At 38.6% G+C, this 20,693-nt stretch overlaps 1 protein-coding gene across 1 annotated transcript in view; it reads right to left on the reverse strand.

Moving 5' to 3' along the window:
• MYO3A (myosin IIIA) overlaps positions 1-20,693 on the reverse strand; it is a 107,815-nt gene that overhangs the window by 2,784 nt on the left and 84,338 nt on the right. Inside the window, exons 28-33 of the mRNA XM_061996826.1 lie at positions 20,118-20,204; positions 17,030-17,153; positions 15,017-15,992; positions 14,218-14,356; positions 3,548-3,657; positions 1,022-1,062 (exon numbers count right to left, since the gene is read on the reverse strand). Of these exons, the coding sequence (XP_061852810.1) occupies positions 1,022-1,062; positions 3,548-3,657; positions 14,218-14,356; positions 15,017-15,992; positions 17,030-17,153; positions 20,118-20,204 (1,477 nt within the window). The remainder of the gene's footprint in view (positions 1-1,021; positions 1,063-3,547; positions 3,658-14,217; positions 14,357-15,016; positions 15,993-17,029; positions 17,154-20,117; positions 20,205-20,693) is intronic.

Below are 20,693 nucleotides of genomic sequence, written 5' to 3' on the forward strand. Positions count from 1 at the left end.
CCAAATGAGAGAAAACACTATTTTGTTTGTTTTTTTTGTTTTTGCTAAACAGGAAACAACAATAGGTGTGAGATTTTTTACAGGACCTAAATCACATCAGAAAAGACATAGGCATTAAGTGAATCCTTTAAGCAGTGACATAATCAAATGCCATTTAGACTGTGTCTCAATGAAGCTAAATGGTGTGAGCACATATGATGTGCATATAATCCCTTAAGATACATATTTTAGATACAGAGTTTGTGTTCTACAGCCTCAGTGGAGGGTAGTGCTGAGCCCACTCATCTTGCATCTATGGCCAGGCTGCCACAACATGCATGCTATGGTACCTCAGCAATGGCACTGGGGTACCTCAGCAGTGGCACTGGGGAACAGCAGGAAAGCTCAAGTATAGAAACGCAAATAAGAGAAAGCTGTGATGTATGTCAAGGGCTGTGAACCAGGTCTACACCACGTGTAAGGATCTAAGATAAAGAACAACAGTGTTTGTCTATCACTTGCTTATTTCTGCAGAGGACTTCAAAATAGGTTGGTTACACTATGAAGAGAAGACTTCTGGTGGAAATTTCAAGGCTACTCCCCTTTACCTGTTATTAACAATTATTAGTTTCTTGTGATTGATTTCCAACCAGTCATCTATTTTTAGGAGACAATTTTAACAATCTTTGTATTTTTACTAACAAAAAAAGAGAACTGGTTGCTCATTTACTTTGACTGGAATTTTAAGCACCTTCAATTATTTTCTGTGTCAGAACTATCTTTGATGTGGACCTTATCTTAACATATTATTATGCTTGTGTTGCCATGGTGAAGGGCCGTGCTGTAGTAAAACTGCACAGCTGATTTCTAGAATGGATTTTTCTCACTGAAAATTGTGTATTTTAATTTTGTATATGAAGTCCCTCCTGTAAATCACCAAATTACCATGATTTTTAAATGCTTTATTCTCCTGGTTGAAGTACAGCTAAGAACTGTTTCTAGGGTACTGAAACAACAACAGCAAGATAATGAAGAAAATTACCTTTCTTTTCTTGGTTTCCGTTTTTCGTCTTGTATTGATTTCTGAGAAAATACAAAGTAATTAAAAAATACTAAAAGGAAAACTTATGCAAAGATACAAATTAATCAATATGTCAAGTGGGAATTATTTGTGTATCTTTCATTAAAAGAAAATATAGGTAATCTAATTTGCTAAGCAAGAAAAATCTCTTTTCGGAATCTTTGAGACTGAGAATGGGATTAACAGTGTTACTCCCAAATTTCAGTTTCCATATTGTGAGAAGAAGTAAATAAAAGAAGGAAATAGAATAAATAGAAGAAGTAATGTGGATCAGACAAAAGAAAAAAGACCTAAAAATTTCAAATAGCTATAGCTGTTTTAATGAATTTGACAACACTGTCTCACTAAATTTACTGTGATGCCATGAGAATTTCCATGAATATAGGCAACACAGCAGGAGCAAGCATAACCCTCTTCTCATTAATGTCAATGCAGCCTTGTCACAGGGTTTAGTAGAACAAAATGGACAAAGGCCCTGTTTAAAGAGCAGCCTTCTAGGTGGCAAAAGCACCTTTAGGATACAAGAGATCGAGAAATGCAGAGGAGAGGAGACTTAGAGGGAATGTGAATAATTTCTGAGAATAGATTGCTGTCCCTACAGCCAAAACAATGCAATGCATCTAACACATCCCACTTCAAAAGCCATATGTGTAAGTGCAGATAGTCTTAATTTTGGTCTTGTGTGTATTTCTTGCAAATGGGTGAAAACTTATTAGAATTACTGACTGTAAAGTCACCGAGGATCAGAAATCCTGATGGACTCAGTAGGCAGGCAAATGGGCAAGACAGAACTGAAAAATGATAAGCAATAAGATGCAATTTTAAAATGACAGGCTGATTTAAAGAAATATACTCCAAAATAAACTTTTAGTGCCTTGCATGAGCAGTGGGTTATTACCAGGCTTCATTTATACCTCTGTACCCCCTTAGCTCATTTGATATGCAAGGAGATGAGTGATAATGGGAGGTGTGTAATTAATATCGGTAACATGATGCAAGAGAAATATGTGGTTTTGGAGAAGTCAGGAAAAAAGTAATTTAAAAATGCACTGATATTGTGTGCCTTCAATTTCAGGTGATCTGGGTTGGATAATCATCTCTGAATACTTGCAGGACACAGAGATTTTTACGAAGGTAGAAAATCCCTGATAGCTGGGAAAGCTGACTGCCCTCGAGTATCACAAGTTAGAGCTCAAGGACTTAAAACTAGAGTCTAAGAATTTAAGAACTAGTGGGTCTCCTTTCTAAGCTCCACTGTACAGATATTTAAGCTGAACCTTTCCCTTACCAGTGAACTTAATGTCAGGAAGACAGCCTTCTCTCTTCCACATCTTCTTGAAAAATACAACTAATTGAAGGGAACATTGCCTAATACCTTGAAAAACTGCTGCTAAAGATTTGTTTGAAAATTCCCTGGCATTACTGCAGTTTTTGTTTGCACTGATGTGATGGCTGGTATCTGATATGGACCTGGACATGTAATAAATTAGCTTTCAGAAAAGACTATGTTCCTGACTATTTAGTCTTGGCTTTCTAAATATGCATTTAGTTCAGAATTAACCTTCTCTTCAGAAATCTTATTCTTAGATGGAAATTGAAGAAAATGTTTTCTTTTTAGAATACCACTGTTCCAAAGCTGTGTTATTTCAAAGCCTTCATAATAAAACATAGCCATATTTGTCTTTTTTTGCTATGCCAGACGCAACTCTCCCTAAAGGCCCTGGTGACACCTTCTGTTGAAAGGAGAAGCAATTGCTACGGTTAGTTTATTAGCTGAGCTCTCACCGGCTGTTAAAATAGGTCACTAAGATACAGGCACCTCGAGCAAATGAGTTTAATTGCTTTTTTGTTGGAACTGCTTTCTGAACCTTTTATACATTTCTCTCCTTCTGCTTACTTTTTTCCTATATTTAAGGGCACTGAAGTCAAGAGTGGAAAGCTGCACTTGGTATCTGAACTTGGACCAAAGGCTATATATAGAGGCACTCAAATCCATTAGTCTCCCAAGCTGTTTGTATTTGCCAATTCCTTCATAATCACAATCTGACACATTTGTAAAGGAAGTTACAGTGTGCATACTAATACAGCCTATTTTAATATTTGCACTCTCTGCAAGATCAAGCACTAATTTAGGTGCTCAAAATAGCTCTCCGAATGAACCTGTTTCTGTCCCACAATTTACACAGAAACTACAGAGGCCAGGCACTTAATTTGGATATTGAATGTTCAAATGCTGCTTATGCATGTAACAAATACACATATGCTTAGGTACAAAACTAAAATTTGGACCTAGGTCCCCAATCAGATTCACCTCTGAACCTCAATTTCAAGTCTAGTTTGAAATGTGAAGTTTCTGGCTCGCTTCTTTTCAGCAGGACACAGCTTTTATGCTGCATTAGAAAAGAATATAGGAAATTGGGCAATTAGAAAGAAAGTTCAGGAGGGAATTATTTGGCAGTTTTAGCTTCTAAAGCTTGCTAAACTCACATGTATTAGAGTGTAGTAGCTGGAGTCTTCTGGATTATTTAATGTCTTGGGTTTTCGTGGCCTCCTTGGGGGTCTCTGCATTGGGCGAGAGTCTTCTACTTTGGCTGCAACTGTAAAAAAGCAGAAGATAGCAATGCTTATTTCTTCACAGAATGGGAGAAGCTTTTACAAAAACAGGAGAGAACTTCACCAAAGACAGCCAACAAAAATCCATGTAGCCACTTCTACTGGCTGCAGTAACTCAAGAAAGGAAAGGAGAATGGGTTTATCCATTTGAGTCCTGACTATCCAGAGGAACATAGGCCACATAACAAAAGTCAGGCTGGAACAGCCCAGCAATCTGCCTGTCACAGGCTTCTCCTTCTGAAAAGGGCTGGTGCTCCACATTCAGGGTAATGCTGAAGGGTAGTGGCTACTAGAAGGCTACCATCGAGGAATAGGGCCCTGAGCAGCTGCGACGATATTTTTTTCAGACTTAAGTCAGTCATAAAGGTGCTGAATGAGGGAATTACCATTAGACATCTGATTCAGAGGTTGGTACATTATCATGGTGTAAATTTTCCTCAATGTCTCCTGCTGAGGCTGTCAAGTCAAATCATGTACTACCGGGCAACACAGTGTGACCACGTCCATTGCATCCAGTGTAATCTAGTTTAGTGTACACAACTTCTGCTTTCCATTTCTACAGAAACTTTCAGCAAACATGTAAAAAATGCTTTCATTGTAAACAAACACTGGAAGCAAAATCAAGATTTTAACACAAAATGGAACTGATGTCCTCTGCAGTCTCCAAACTCAGAGTTAGCCACTGACTTGTGGATTATGTTGGGTGGCACATGGACAAGTAGAAAAATGTCTTGGATATTTTCCTGTTAAAAATCTGTATGCAATTCTGACAGTGCTAAGATATGGGAATTCTAAGGGTTCATGGGCTATTTGTCATAGCAAACATACCTTACATTTGGAGACCACAGGACTGGCTCTGAGGGGCTGAGAGACCACAAATGGTGTGTTCAACTTACATTCAGCTTCAGCTATAGGAAAAGTTAATTAGAGGCTACAGAAATTCCTTCCTGATGATGGAGGAGGGGGTTGCATGGTGGCAGAGCACTAATGGTAGAGATGGGTCATAGGGACACGTACAGGGTGATGAAAGAAGTCACAGCATAATGTTCAGGTATGGTGAACTGTATGTCCAGGTATATTGCATTATCCAGTGAAGTTTTATATTGTCCTTATCCCATCACTGAAGTACTCAGAGGACAGTCCATGAAAAAAACATCTCCTTATTCATAAGTGAATATAGTGTGAGGGTGGAATGACAATCCAGGTTCCAGTGAATTACTGAAGTGTGTTCTGCTGATCTAATGTTCTCAAATATGAAGCAACTTTAACTCCATAACCCAGAGATACTAACTATGTGTGATTGAGTCTTGGAAGAAAGGACGTATTTTGTTCTCTAATGACCACCAGAAACTCTTTCACACAATAAAAATAAAAGCTCACCCTTGTACATCAGACATATTTTTAATTAAGGAAGTAGCACAATCACATAAAAGGAGAAACAATCAGTAATACATCAGTGTTGACTCCTGCAAAATTAGCCACGTAAGTTGTGTTATGTGTGATAAATAAAGGCTTGTAAAGGTCATGGATATGCAGAGGAGCCAGAATGAATAATGTTAATTCCAAATGTAGCTGGATAATGATTCCATTTATTGTTTTAGTTTCTTATCTGAAATGCAGACTGCTTCTAGTGTAATGAATGAAGAAATATCTTTTAACATTTTGTACTTAAGAGAATAATGGTGTTTTTCTAAGCCCCGGTACAGATAATTCATGTTGAATAATGAAATTCAGATGCAATAAATTCATTTCAGTAACCTGTATTAAATATAAATCACATTCTTTGATTTGAATAGGTATGGCAGGCCTGACTGTGCTCTTATGTGGGCTGTTGTTACTTTGCTGACCACCTGGTGTTATTTGAGTTTCCATTTGAGAGAGAGTAGAAGCATATCTTCCCTATTCTATTTTTAAACACAACAGGAGCCTAAACTGGAAACAATACAAGAAAAAATCCCCCTTAAAATACAGTGTAGCTGAATAGAAACACCTAACCTCTTGTCTGTAGGACAGTATATAATTGTGTCAAAGATCATGATTACATGAAAATCTGGAAAAAGAAAATTAAGCCAAATTGGGGGCTTTAGGAAAATCCTAAAGAGAAGGTTCTCATAATACCTAAAAGATGTTTTTTTATTGTCCCTTAAGAATTCATCACCATATATGCTGTTAGGTTATTTAATTCATCACTGTCAGACACATAAAGCATTATTGTATTCTAGACTACAATTATGCCCACTGAAATGACTTGTACACTTCTTGCACATGTGCTCTTCAAAGATGACTCCTCTTACACTCAGCAAACATCATTTTGGCAATGAGAAGGGCTTCAGTAAAAAATAGCTTTTCATCTTGGCTCATGTGTTGTGCATGTATATGAGCTATGCAAAAGAACTGAGGGGACAGAAATACCATGTTAGGGCAGAAAGCCTTCTAAGCTTGGACCTTCATTGTTCCTTTGTAAAATTACACAGAGGGCTGAAAATGTGATTCTGAATTTTGTCTCGAAATTCCACAGTAAGTAAAAAATAGTTTGATGGGTTTAGCTTGCTTTGTTTCATGAGAAAGTGAACCTGTGATTTCCTTCTGCACTTAGATTTCTGTGTTCATTGCTACTGAAATACAACTGAGGTGGTAGTTGTTCTCCTAAGTAAAAAGGAACAGGACAAAAGGAAATGGCCTCAAGTTGTGCCAGAGGAGGTTTAGCCTGGAGATTAGGAAAAACATCTTCACTGAAAGGGTAGTTAGACACTGGCACAGGCTGCCCAGGGAGGTGGTGGAGTCACCATCCTTGGAGATATTTGAAAGATGTGTAGATGAGATGCTGAGGAACATGGTTTAGTGATGGGCTTGGCAGTGTTACGTTTGGGATTGGAATTAATCTTAAAGGCCTTTTCCAACCAAACAATACCATGACTCTACATTCTATTCGATAACTCACTGCACAAAGTAAAATTTGCTTTTTTATTAGTTGCTAACAATTGCAGAAATCATTTCCTTCATAGAATTAAAAGGGGAAGGAAAATTAAATACCCAAGCCTGATAAACAGTGAGTTTGCTGCACTTGTTTTCAGATGGCCTGTATCTTTCTCCAGTAGGCAATGAAGCATAAAGGAGTAAAATAATTCACTTATTAATAGACCAATTATGTTGCTTCCAGAGTCCATTACAAAGAAAAGGCTTTTATGTAAGTCCAGATTCTGCCCAGTGAAATGTCTTATAATCTATTTTTACTTAAGAGTTCAAGAATCTCTAGCAAAATCTGGCCGTGTGCTTTGTATTTAAGAGGAAAATGGATGCCTTCTATCAAACAAACATTTAAATAGATATAAATATATATAAATAAAACAACATTGATATGAAAACCATTCACAACAGTAGCTGTCAAAGCACTTTGGAAATGTTGGGTTGATGCTCTCATCCCTATCCTACTAGCAGAGCAAATGAGATGCACAAAGCAAGACACACCAGGGATTATTTATGTCCCAGTTAGTCATTAACACAGCCTAAGGAGCTGGACTGAAGGACTATGTTGTGACTCCTGGCTCTGCAGCCAGCCCATTGCCTGCAGTTACATCTACCTGAATAGGTGCTGTCAGTGCTGTGACACATGCCTTAGAAGCAATGTGTAGGAGAAACCAGAAACAAAAGCAGTTGATTCTGCACAGAGATTCCTTTTTCAAGGTTTTACTAAGAGGACGGCAGGTCAAACAAGTCGAAAGGAAGGATTTTCCTCAAACTGCCCAAGTGCAGGCAGTCAATACTCACTCAAAAGAAAGAGGATTCATCCTTGTGACCTGGATGCTTTGCTTTTGAACCTCAACAGTGAATGTCAGCCATGCTGTAACTCATGCCCAGGAAGTTAAATCTCCCTAGTGTCCAAATCTAAAGCAGACTTTTAAAACACTTGATCAAGTGATAATGGAAAGTTTAATAAAAGTTAAGGTCACTCTCCATGAGAATGGATGAATTATGGAGTTAAGAGTCAGCTGTGGCATGTGAACAGCGTGGTTGCCAGTTAACATTAAAGGTTTAGTACATCTAAGGAAAATCCCTTATTTCTATCAAGTATCTCAGCTAGCTCATTTAACACTACTCAAAAGTTTCTACCTAAGTTACACACACACTCTTTGATCCTATAGTGTCCAGTCACAAGGTATTGCTACTTTCATACTCAGCCCTCACTGAAAGCTCCAAATACACTGAAAAAAAGAGAAATGGGACAATGAAATTTAGGAACAGCTTATTCAATATACATATATCCTGACCACCATCACAAACTACAGAAACTATGGAGAGCTGCATGTGCTTCAAACATTCAAGGATGAACAAGAAATGCTTGAATAAAGATGATTCAGCAACAAAAGGGCTGCGTCTGTGCATTCTGACATACAATGATAAGCTCAGAAGACACCAATCTTGAGGAATCAACATCTGTGAATGCAACGTCTGACTTACAAGAGATCTTATACTGAAGACTGGAGAAATAGTGTGGTTACAGCTGTGATAAGCATCTAAGTGATGAAAGGTCTCTATTTATTAGGCCAGCTGGAGAAACAGATAAACCTGTCTTCATGTCATTTAAGTGAAATATCACGTGTTTGATTCAGCGTTGTCTCGCATCTTATGAGGACAGGAGTATAAAGCCAGATTCAGAATAAAGCAGTAAGAAAAACAAGAGTAATGATTGTATGGGACTTGGAAGGAATCAGAAAAATGCAAATATAGCAACTGGAATTCCAGGATTTGATAATGAGAAGTTAACAGGTATTACTGCTTAAAACATTTATGTGCATAATTTTTATTGTTCTAGTTGTGCACGGTGTGAGAATGTAATTACTCAAGTTTGGGATTTGTACATAGAAAAATAGAAAAATAGAAAAATTTGTACATGCTCTGTAACATTCTGGTTAGTAACTTTTAGGTACTTTTAGGTACTGTTAGGTACTTTTAGGTACTGTTCATTCATGGGATATTTACCACAGCCAGATTTCGATATTATGGTTGACAAGTGCAAATTCTTAGCAATCTGGAAAAAACAGAGGGGTTATTCTGGCACAGACCTAGAATTAGGAACTGCAAGTGACCAAGAGCTTCCCATCTGAATACAGGAGGATATGAGAGTGTTTGATCTCTCACACCTAAGTCCCACCAGCTCCACTAAGGGAAGCAGTTTCAGTCTCTGGCTGACACTAATACTCTCATTTCTGAGAGTCTGGTGACCTGAGATGATTGCTATTTAAGAGTGGATGTATAACGAAAATATCTGTACTCCACTTTTGTGGATTCCTCAGTCTTATGCTCTGACACACATCTGATTGACTCCCAACATGTCCTGACTGCATGGTGTTCAGAGAGCCCAACAACACAGCAGAAGTGCTTGACTATGCTTTTCCCCAGTACCATGTCTTAGTGCTTTCTGCCTAGCTGTTCACTTGCAAAAAAAGACCTGCTAGTGAATACTGCTCTGCTCACCCGGTACTACACAGGCTTCCCTTTCCCTGCAAAGGCTGTCCGTGAAATGCCCATAAATAGTGCTGTGGCAGCCTACAACAGGAGGAATCCTGGATGAAAACCCTGCCTGTCTCACTACTTTGTGTAGCTGAAAAGATCCTCAGCTGCACTGGAGTTCCTCCTATCACGTGAATTTCATTCTAAATATAGAAAATTCTCTTCCTGGGATTTTGTACTTGAGCTGTCATTTACTACTTAGAAGGATGAGCACCATTAGTCATCTGGAGAAAGAAGAAAAAATTTGCTGTCATCATGATCAAATATCCCCCACTTCAGGCTTTGACCTCAAAAAACTTGACAGCAGCCATTTGTGCATCTATTCTGACATCACAGTAACCTAAGGCACATTAGCAATCCAAAGGTGCTGTCCTGGGATGCAGCCACTACGTTTAGCTGAAAGCATTTAGCAAGCAAATATAACTTAATCAGAAACTTGAGCCACAGGGAATATTGTTTATACCAGGAACCATGTGCAGATTGCTTTATGCATTTTTCAAAATAGAAATAAATTCACTTAGGAACAACTTCACCTTGTGGGTTTAAGATTCATTTAACCTTTTTGATTGTGTTCTTTAAACTGCAGGCTTTCCCTTTTTATTAAAACGCACAGTTTTGAAAATCTGAACATTTACCACAGTACTCCATCCAGCTGTTCCACAGTTCCTCCCCTTCTGTGGGTTGCAATGCAATAAAATATTTAATCAGAGGAGTCAGTAAGTTCTCAAACTGAACAATGGCCACCTACCCATGGATGAAGGGGGAAAAATATTCCTGTCTGGCATACTGCTCTAAAACAACGTATAGAACTAGTGAAGCTGAGGAATCAGTGTAAATAAATGTAAATGACTGAAGCAATTACAAATAGGTAAATATTACATGATTTAAAGAACAACTAAAGCTCAGCAATCCTTGCCTTCATAAGGCAAAGGTAGCCTTAGAGGGAAATCTGCAGTAAAAGCACATCGTCCTGTGAATGCGTGTGTATAAATTGTACCATAACACATTATGTAGGCAAGAAAGCAGGAAGGCTCCTCCATGTTTAATAGACAGTGGATCACTCACGACATCTGCCTGCGTCACTTTAGCATAATAGCCTCTTGTACATTACCTTCAGTCTTTGTTTTGTGTAGTTGGCTTCCTATATTGCACACAGGAAGAAAGAATGATAGCCAGAATGCTGATAACTTCCATGTTGTAGACAATACAACCTAAACAAACTGTACATAGGCATATTTTTACTTAAACGTTCTCTACATCTATTTAGACCATGTTTGCTATAATAAATAGCTACTTAAGACAATTCAGCTTTGTGACTGAGCTCTGCAATGCTTAAGCTCCATCTGGCTCAAAGGCAAGCTGGGGAATTACTGCTGTGTATTCTCTTAGTTCATTACCTTGTGTGTTGGTCCTAGTTGGAAATGAAACAGTTCTTCTGCCATGTGAATTATGTTCGAATGTAGAAAAAGAAAGTCCACATCCCATACCAAGAAATATCTTTCAGTGAACAGTTAGAAGTTATAAATATGGCCACAGGGATGTGAGAAACTAAGGCTCAGGTCCCTGCAGCCATTGCTCCACACTCCAGATGAGCAGCTGAACCTGGTGTCTATTGTCAATCCCGTAGTGTTGTGGAGAGTGAAACTTCCTATCACAGTCAGGAAGGCTGGCAGAACACAGCACTTGGCTGGAACTCAGTTGGCCTTCCTTCATGCTTTTTAAAAGAGTTTTAAAGCTTTAAAGTTTGGTAAAAGTCACTTTTATGTTTATCATGAGTAGCCACACACACAAGTTGTACAACGTACTTGGGTTGACAACAGGACACAGAAAACACAAACTGGGGTTGCCCAGCTGGGCAAGAAGGGCCAAGAAACCAGACCCAGCTCGAAGTATAAATCTACTACTTGCATGAAGAAAAAGATTGGGAACAAAGTTCTGTCTCCTCCGGGAGGACTGGCTTTGGGGTGGTTTGACTTAGTGGAGAAGAGCATTCAGCAAGCGAGTTGCTGGACAGCAGTCGATAGACCAGAAGCGCTACATTGGCTTGAGACAGAAGGGTCAGCTCATGCTTTACAGTGTTTAAGGACTGGTAGGACAACTTTAGGTGGGCTGTGCTTTAGTGGCACATTTCTCCAGTGAGTTCAGTCATTGCTTCTTAGTCAAAGAGCATCCACTATTTAATTTTAAGTGCATTCGGCTTTGAAAAGAGTAACTCTTCCTGAGCTCTATAATCACCTTGTCTAGATGCTAACTTGCAGCAGTTTAGTCAAAATCAAAAACATGTATTTACCATAGGTATTTTGAAAAAAAAAAAAAGCTAAAATTCTGTATGAATCACCTTGGAATAAGCATGCCTTGACTACAAAGTATGTTTTAATGTATATAAACACGAGTATTTGGGACTCTCTCTTTGACTGTTTTAAAGTTCATAGAATCAGAGAATAGTAGGAGTTGGAAGGGACTTTTAGAGATCATCTAGTCCAACCCTTCCCCAAGTTACAATTACTATTGCTGACATTTCTTGTAAAAGGCAATTACTGAAAATAGCAAACTTTCTTTTTTTATATCCATAAGAAAAAAAAACCAGAGAGGGCTTGTAATTCATCAGGATTTTCTTACAAATTTTGCCTGATGCACAAAAGACTGCTGTCATGTCACACATGAATACATTTGTCAGGAGAAAACAAAGAAAAAACAATCCTCCTGTTGTTAAGACCACACAACATTAGCTTGTAAAAATCCCCTTTTATTTGCTTTTATTTATTAAAGTGAGGCCAGTTTCTTCTGCAACTCAGCAACTGTTTCAGTGTTGTTTTAAAAAGCCTTTTGACTTGATTCAAAGAAATGTATGACATCTTTCATGTCAGTGCTCAAAAGGATACAATGCAGCACTTTCAGACATTTTACCATTGGAAAACTTCTATATTATGACAGCACAGAGATTTAAAGCAGTGGGACATTTTCAGAGACAAAGTGCAGTGGTTGATTGGTAACCACTTTAAACAGGGTTGCATGAGCAGGTGACAAACTCTGGTATCTTTTTGCCTTCTGAAGCAATGTGAAGGGTAGACTATGTTCCATTTTGCACAAGGCATGAACGTTCTGGTATATTTTCACCTGATTTACTTGCATAAGTAACAAGATCTTTAACTGATGAAACAGGGATTTGTGTATTCTCTTTCCCTCTAGCTACCTTTCTTCTCTGGCTTCTGCAGGAAAATGTGTAAGAACAGGAGTTACTTTCCAATGGATGCATTTTTAATTCCTCAGGTTTATCCTGTCAAAAATCATCAGTATTTAATAGACAACTCAGTACAAACCTATTAATGACAGTCACAAACATTGCCCTGTCTTTAATGAAAGATCATGGCACCTAGCTTTCCATTTGACATTTGCTTTTTCTTGCAGACTTTGGTTTTGGAAACAGACAACTACACAATCTACCAACAGCCAGTTTACACTTAGAGGTTTAGCTTTTGTAAACACCAAGACCTCATTTTAGCAGCTGACCAGTTTGAGAGGACTGCAAGTGAAGTACTTTTAGGATCTCTTCAACGTAGCTAACACGTCTCAGCATACATGAGAAATGAATCCACAATGTCATATTGAAAATAGTACAATTAGCTGTGGGCAGGGAGGGACAGTCCTGGATCTGGTCCCAGCTGTGCAGAGGCAAGCAGAGATCTTCCCCAAAGGCAGTGCAGTGGCATGGGCTGGCACAAGCCTCCCTGCAGAAATGATGACCCACCAGGTCACCTGCCACATTTGCCCTCATCTTCTTCCACATCTGTGGCCCAAAAAAGAGGCTGACGAAATCTCTTGTTACATTTATTCCAACTGAAGAAGCTTGAGTAGCTCACTCAGCTCCTTGTGGGGCATAGCTCTTAATGATCTGCATGCTCTAAATCCTGTGCCTTCCACCTTTATTCTCCTGGTATTCCTTCCCACTGCCACCTAACCTACTCCAGGCATGCTTGCATTTTGGGAACTCCCACTGCCTATGTTAACTGGAACATAAATAACTGTGGAGCCTGTTTTCAGAGGCAATGTCTACTTAAGTGTTTGAACATCCTTCACATGAGGAAAGGCTGTGGGAACTGGGGCTGTTTAGTCTGGAGAAGAGGAGACTGAGGGGAGATCTTATTAACATTTACAAATGTCTAAAGGGTTGGGACATCCCTTTTTTCTATAGTAGCTAGCAACAGGACAAGGGGTAATGGGATGAAGCTGGAACACAAGAAGTTCCACTTAAATAGAAGAACAAACAAATTTCACTGTTGAGGTGAGGGAGACCTGGCACAGGCTGCCCAGAGGGCTTGTGGAGGCTCCTTCCTTGGAGGTCTTCAAGACCCACCTGGACATATTCCTATACGACCTGATGTAGGTGAACCTGCTTCTGCAGAGGGGTTGGACTAGATGATCTCTAAAGGTCCCTTCCAACCCCTACCATTCTATGATTCTATGATTCTATGATTTAAATGGATGGCAATTGTTAATGAAAATTCTGGTTTAATTTTAAGGATATACCCATCAACACTGGCAGGAGTTACAGGTTTTGATAACCTTAGTTGCATTTGTAAATAGATAAAGCTTTACTCAGCATACACGTGACAATAAACTGTTTGACATATATTATCTAAAAAATATTTTATCTCTTAAACATAGTCCCCTGTCTTACCATCAGCACACACAGTTGAACAATATATGAATAAAAAAGAGACAAAGTGGAATTTTTAGCAAATAAAAGTATTCCTAGAGATGCTATGTCTCAGTCTCACAATGATTACTTTACCAGACTTAAGGAGCACTGAAACAACATCCCAAGAAAAATCATAAATATGTAAATCTCAATGAGCCTTGACTACTTCTCTGGAAACTATGTTCCATATGTGTACTGATCTGGGGCTCAGTCTGAGTTACATGAGAAGCCAGAGGTAACTTGTACTACTTCCTTTGCCTTTAAAAACACAACTAGGAGTCACTTCTTGACAGTCCTGTTTAGAAATTCTGCTAACAGTAAGGTTCAACGTTACCTGACTGACAAACGTGAGAAGACAGTCGGCCATTAGCTTGCTTATCTTTGGACAGCATCACAGGTCTCAGCTGATGTGACAAGATCATTTCATTCAATTTTTGCTGTAATGCTAAGTAGTCTTCAGATAACTTTGATATCTGAAAAACATAACACAGTAACACAATATTTACATTATTCTATAAATTAGTATCCATGTTCCAAGGTAATTAAAGGTAAAATAGTGGACTAGAGAATGAATTTTAAAGGTATTGCTCTGCCTACTGCAGTGTAAATCCCCACCACACTTGCTTCCCCACCCCCTTAAAAAAAACAGGACGAAAAAAAAGGTATATAGGAAACTCCACATGCAACTCCACTCCTGCAGCTACTTTATAGTGGTTCACACGTGAGCAGACAGTGCACGCTGATGCAAAATAGCTTCTACAGCTGTAGGCTGCACATATGTGAGTCTCTGACACTGACACAGCAATTTTTAGTTTAATTTACAGAGACATTTCACAAGTTGGCTGAATTAAGAGCCTTGCCTTGCAACAAACAGAGGAAAAGCTTCTGCATTTAACCTAAACCAGGTTAAAACTCAAATAATTTTTGCCAGTGCTCTTTGTCCTTCTCTCCATCCTGAAAAGAGTATTTTCTCTTGCAGCCCCAAATACTAATTTTTATTGAAGACTCGTTAAAAAAATGTCAGTCTTAGTTTAGAGAGTAAAATCTTGGTGCAAATGAAACCAGTAAAATAACTCTGTCATTTTGTTATTGCTCAGAGTATGCACTTAGTATACAGCTTACAAGCTTCTTACCTGCCGCGAAAAGGCTGCCAAATCACAAGCTTCCTTCTCCGAGTCTCCTTTCAGTGTCTTGGAGCCTTCAGTCTCTGTAGTGGTGCTTTCCCTATCTTTTGTTGTTTGGGGGTCATTATTTTGAACGTGTACTGCTTCTGTTGGCTCCTTTATAGTTTTCTTTTGACTTTTGCAAGGTAGTTTCCCTTCTTTTCTGAGTTGTCCCCGCTTTTTGTAACCCCGGTAACTGCTCTGAATGACCACTGCTGCTTTCTCTTTGTCTTCTGCATCTTGTTTTTCTGCCTCAACTTGCTTCCATGAGCCTCTTCGTGACTCTTTTATTATAATTCCTTTACATCCTGTAGGCATCACTGCTTGATGTTTCAGGTGGTTTCTTTCCACATCCCTGTCAGTGTTGGGCTGGACCACAGCAGATTCTTGCTTTTGCCCATATGCATTGAGTATGTCTTGCTCATCTTGCTGGGAACTGGGTGAATCACTTGTTGTGATTTTGACAGATTTGCTGGACAGCCCATCCAAAGAGGCCTGTTCTCCATCTTCACCAACACATTCAACTGCAGGGTTCTGCTTCCCAGATGCTCCCTCTCCTTCAGTAGATGTTTCCTGTTGCTCCTGTTCGTTCTCTGTGTCACTGCATCCAGGGCACTCGCTGTCAGTAACAGCATCAGCTTCATCTTGAGTCTCCTCATCTGTTGCTTCTTCTAGTGTATCATTTTGAGCTGGCTGCAGTTGTGCTTCAAAGAATTCCACAACAGATAATTCTTCTTCTGATATTTTTCGGTATTGTTCTTTTGTTTTCTTACGGACTCTGTAGCCTCTGTAATGGCTTTGAACAATGACAGCTGCTTCTTCCTCTGTTTTAGGAAGGGCACTCTTCACTCCAGCTGGACTTTCCTCATTATCTTGAAGTTTTTCTTCCTCTTCCTTTTCACTAACGGATGCTGCATTTTCAGCTTGTTTCTTTCTAAGTGAATCCCTAATAGAATACAGTTTTGGGGGAAAATTATAGCTGAAGAAGATAAGTGATAGTGCCAACTTTACATCTACCTTTGGTAGTGCTTGTGTACTAAATGGCAACTTGATACATTGCAACATGGGAAAATTATAGTACATATAGCTGGAATTAGTTCTTAAAGTGAAAAGGGACATCCCTCCATTTAGGTTGCATGAGGGCTGATAAGTTAACCTAAATTTTAACAAAAATACATGCTAAACTTTTTAGCACCTCAAGTGTGTATAAATACTCACAATCCTAAGTGTATTAATAAAAGAAAACTGCCTCAAGTCACATTAGGAATGCAAAAATAATGCTCCTAGGCATAGATTCAGGCCAAATTTAAAAGCTCTATTCCCTAAACTGTCTTTGTCACTACCAATAAAACTTCAGTGCCAGATGAAATCTGCCACTCTGTTGCTTAAGAGTCTCTGATTCCCTCTGAAAGATTCTGGATTCCTTCACAACTGTTTTCTACCTCTCTGGCCTACTTTCCACCTACTTAAATGCTATCTCTGAAAAAAAGGATGGTGATGGGGAAAGTGTTATTATCTCCATTTCAGACTACAACCACATTGCAGAGATATTCTAAATATGATTCACTTCACCTAACTTTTAGCTGTTGGATCTGAACAAGATATCTGGGTTCCTGCTGTCATCATCCTTGCTTATCTCAGTGATTTAGACGAGGAACTGTTCCTTGTAAATGTCTATTTCTCACTCTTGTCTGAGCATTTTTCATGATGAACTAGTTCCAAAAAGAGACTCCTCTACAAATTACAGGCAAGCACAATATTGTCAATCTTTCTTCTAAAGAAGCCTTTATTCCCTGAGTTCAAAAATATGAGAAAATTTACTACTGACATTAAAAACCTCTATATCAAGGTACATTACCTCTGCATACTTATCTAGAATATTCCTGATTTGTTTCACTTTTAGCTTACATCACTGTTCTTCAGCAGTGACATATTTGAAAAGTGGCATATTTGAGTGACACAAGACAGAGAGAATAATATTACCTCCTGCTTTTGAAGCTCTTCTTCTCCTTATACCCTCTGTAGTGAGACTGAATTGTTATCGCTGCTTTGTTTCTTGTCTCAGTTAGCTCTTTTCTCTTCTTCCTGATTAAGTATCCTCTGGCAACTGATACAAATTGTAATACAAAAGCCTCAGGCAACAACCAATGCACGTCCCACACATTTCAGAGAGTCAAATGACAGCATTGAACAAACAAAAGAAATACAGACCAGGGTGGTTATTATGATTACGTTTCATCTGAAATTATTCTGTCCCACAAAACTTTTTTGGAGATTCAGAAGGCTGTATGCATTCTATATGAGGACAGAAACAAGCTCTTTCTTTGTATTTTTGGACTAAATACAGGAAGATGAAGAATGAAGCAGAGCACAATGCTATAGAAGTACCTCTGGAATACTGCGCTCTCAGCTTCCTATACCCGCTTTGCCTGAGTCAGGCAACTGATTTGACGAAGTCTTTAATTTCCCATGGAAATGTCTGATTAGCAGGTTGTAGAGATTACCAGACTCTCTTCTGGCACAGGTTTGGAATAGCTGAATATTCAACAGATTATAGAAGAAATGTAAATTTCATAGCTCAGCAGTTACAGAAGACTTAGCTTGTCCTCCCTTCATAAAGACTCACTACTCAAAATGAAAAAGCTCAGCATGAAAGATATGCTAAGCTCCACAGTAACCAGGTGTGCTGTGCCAAAGTCATACTTGCTATTTGTGCTTTCAGGCAGTTACAAGTTCAATTTTCTGGTCTGAACCAGGATGAATAAGGACTCAAATATAGTTCTTTCTTGAGTCATGTCAGTCCTGACTAGTCACTAAGAGCTTGATGCAGTTGCTGGCACATAGCTATCTAGTGCCATCTGAAGTGGTCCAGGATAGCCAAGCCATCTACGTGGAGCTGGCAGAAAGAACAAGACAGATGGGACTCTCTGGAGAGACAAAGTTTGGTATACCATATGAAATAAAGCTGGAGGCCAGGCAAGGTAACCTAGAGCATCTCAAATGACACTAGATACCAGTAAGGGGCAAATCAGACGAGCATTTGGTGCTTTGGAATAAAATGAATCAAACACTAGGTACCTCTGACTGTAAGAGTTTAGACACCTAGGTCACTTTTAGACATCTACACTGAAGTGTCTTAATCAGGAACAGAACTGCATTCAGAACGTTGCTTCAAAAATTCCCAAATTTGCAAATAATTTCCTAATGGGAACCAGCACAGTCTCCACAGTGCTGTGATTGGTACAAGTCTTCAGTTCCATGGATTCTGCACAAATCTGCTAATCCCTGGCAAAATTAAAAGAACACAATGTTTTGTCAAAATATTTCTGTTGAACTCTAACTCCAAATGTAGTACCGAGACCATGGGAACAGAGGACTCGGGTGATTTAAACAGCCATAGGAGATAGTAGGCAAGGGAGCTGTTACTCCAACTGTGCTGAGAGTGTTTTCCATCACAGAGAACGGTCAAGCTCACTGAAGAATACGAAGGGAACATAAGCAATGTGTTCTAATACATCCATATAGCTTCATGCTAGGTTTTATTTGCTTTAGCATTCCCATAACTTAGACAACCTTGGGCTCCACTAGATGCGGTGGTTCCGTGTAAGACACACCATACAAAAGCGACATAAATTCCATCTTGATATCTGGATACACAGTAAAGCAACCCAAATACTTATTGAAAGTGGCACGATTGGTTTTTATTCTGCAGTCTGACAGGGACTTAGAAGAGCACAAATTGTAAAGCACTTGGAATACTTCTAGAGTTTCTTGGACATCTGAGCCAATCCTCATTCCACTTTCATGCAAAAGCAACTCCAGAGGACTTATTTTGAAATAGATCAAGACATTGGTAACAGATGTGACAACATAAGCTGGCTGGTCTTTTAAGTCTTATTCTGGTTCACCTTTGACATTTCCTGAGAACTTTGCTGTGCTTTCAAACTGGAAGATGACATTTGTATTGCTTTAGAAATGAATGGAGGGGACAAAAGTGAGAGCACTAAGTAAAAATGGACTTCCATTTCGTTCTGGCTTCTCATGCACTGAAAAAAGTTGAAATGAAACTGCACACAGGACAGAGAAAGTAGACAGGAATAAACATTGGAGAGATCACAAAGTGTTAAATTAATACTTCTGCATTTCCTAAATATCCTACTATAATTGATAACTTTCAGATGTGTAATTATTTTTGGCACATTACTGGATTTTATTCTGGTTTTAGATTGTTTTTTGTGCCAATGAAGTTCTACCAACTGCAATGAAATGCTCTTTGGTAAACACTAACATCTGACAGTGATTAAAACCAGCACTGGTGTTGGTGTATACTTAAGAAGATGTATCTGAGGTAGCTTACATCTAGATAGCCTGGATACCAGCAGCACTGGCTTATATTTGGATTTGCCATCTTTGTAATTACTGGAAGTGCTGTGCAGATTTGTGTCAGCTATTTCCAGACTCATGCCTTTCTAATTGTACTGCTGCTGATTTCAGAGCTGCCTTGACTACTTCAGTCTCAGGGACATCTTTGCAGGGACAGGGGAGACTGAAATGTAGGGAGGAAAAAGGGATGTCACATAGTATACATCTGGGCTCAAGGTGGTTATTGTTGCAGAAGATAAGTGTTTTGCTAGCTTAGATTGAGTGATGGCAAAAAAGAATCAGTGTTGTGAGAGAAATTACAGCATGCAGTCTTCTCAAACACAACTATTACTGATATATAACAAAATCTATTCCTAATAGAACAGCATGCACACACACATTATATGCAGACAATGTCATACGGGGCTTCATCAATACCAGCTGTACTACTTAGATATATCTACCAGACTAGGAGTGAAAAAGCTTGCTATGGCATTTAACCAGCTGTGGAAAGTGCCTCTAAGCCATTTTGAGGTACAGGTAATGGAATACATTGACCCATTTTAATCACTGCATATACTTATATGATAGATAAAAAGAATGTATAAATGAGCATAGTGAATCATCATAGCTAGGTAATAGCAAAGAACCTGAATTGACACATTGGATGGATAACACAGTGAAAGCCATGAAAGCAAATAATTCTTACTTGCTTGAAGCTTAGTAATGAATTCTTCCACTTTTTTATTACGTTTTGCATTTGCGTATTCTTTACGAGCAACAAACCCCCTGTAAGCTGAAAAGAGATGTCTGAAATGAAATAATGCATTGGACATACAAGAAGCTGTAAGATTAAAAAAAATCTGGAAGGAATTACAGACCTCCATTAAAATATTCAGAAATATTTTGCAGGCTTTACCCTTAAAAAAAAAAGCAAACAAGCACAAACAGTAAATTGACATAAAAGCTACATTTTTCTAGTGAGTAAAGTTACTATGAATTAAACAAATACAAAACTCAAGAGAATCAGAATTTAAAATAACAAGTTGTTTGGAATATCTTAGAAATTTCAGTTGATGTCTCTGTCAATATTGTCAACAGTGTAATTGGTCTTATCAAGGATAGTTAATACCTTTTATTTTCATTATTATATTATACAACCTTGTCAGTGTGTGCCAGAATATTATTAATAACAGCATCATCTGTGCAATCATATCCTCCTGTTGTCAACATTGCCTTTTAAAAGCAATGCTGATAAACATAACTGCAGCAAATAGATTGTCTT

This window comes from Colius striatus, chromosome 5 (assembly GCF_028858725.1).
Source record: "Colius striatus isolate bColStr4 chromosome 5, bColStr4.1.hap1, whole genome shotgun sequence".
Classification (NCBI taxonomy): Eukaryota; Metazoa; Chordata; class Aves; order Coliiformes; family Coliidae; genus Colius; species Colius striatus.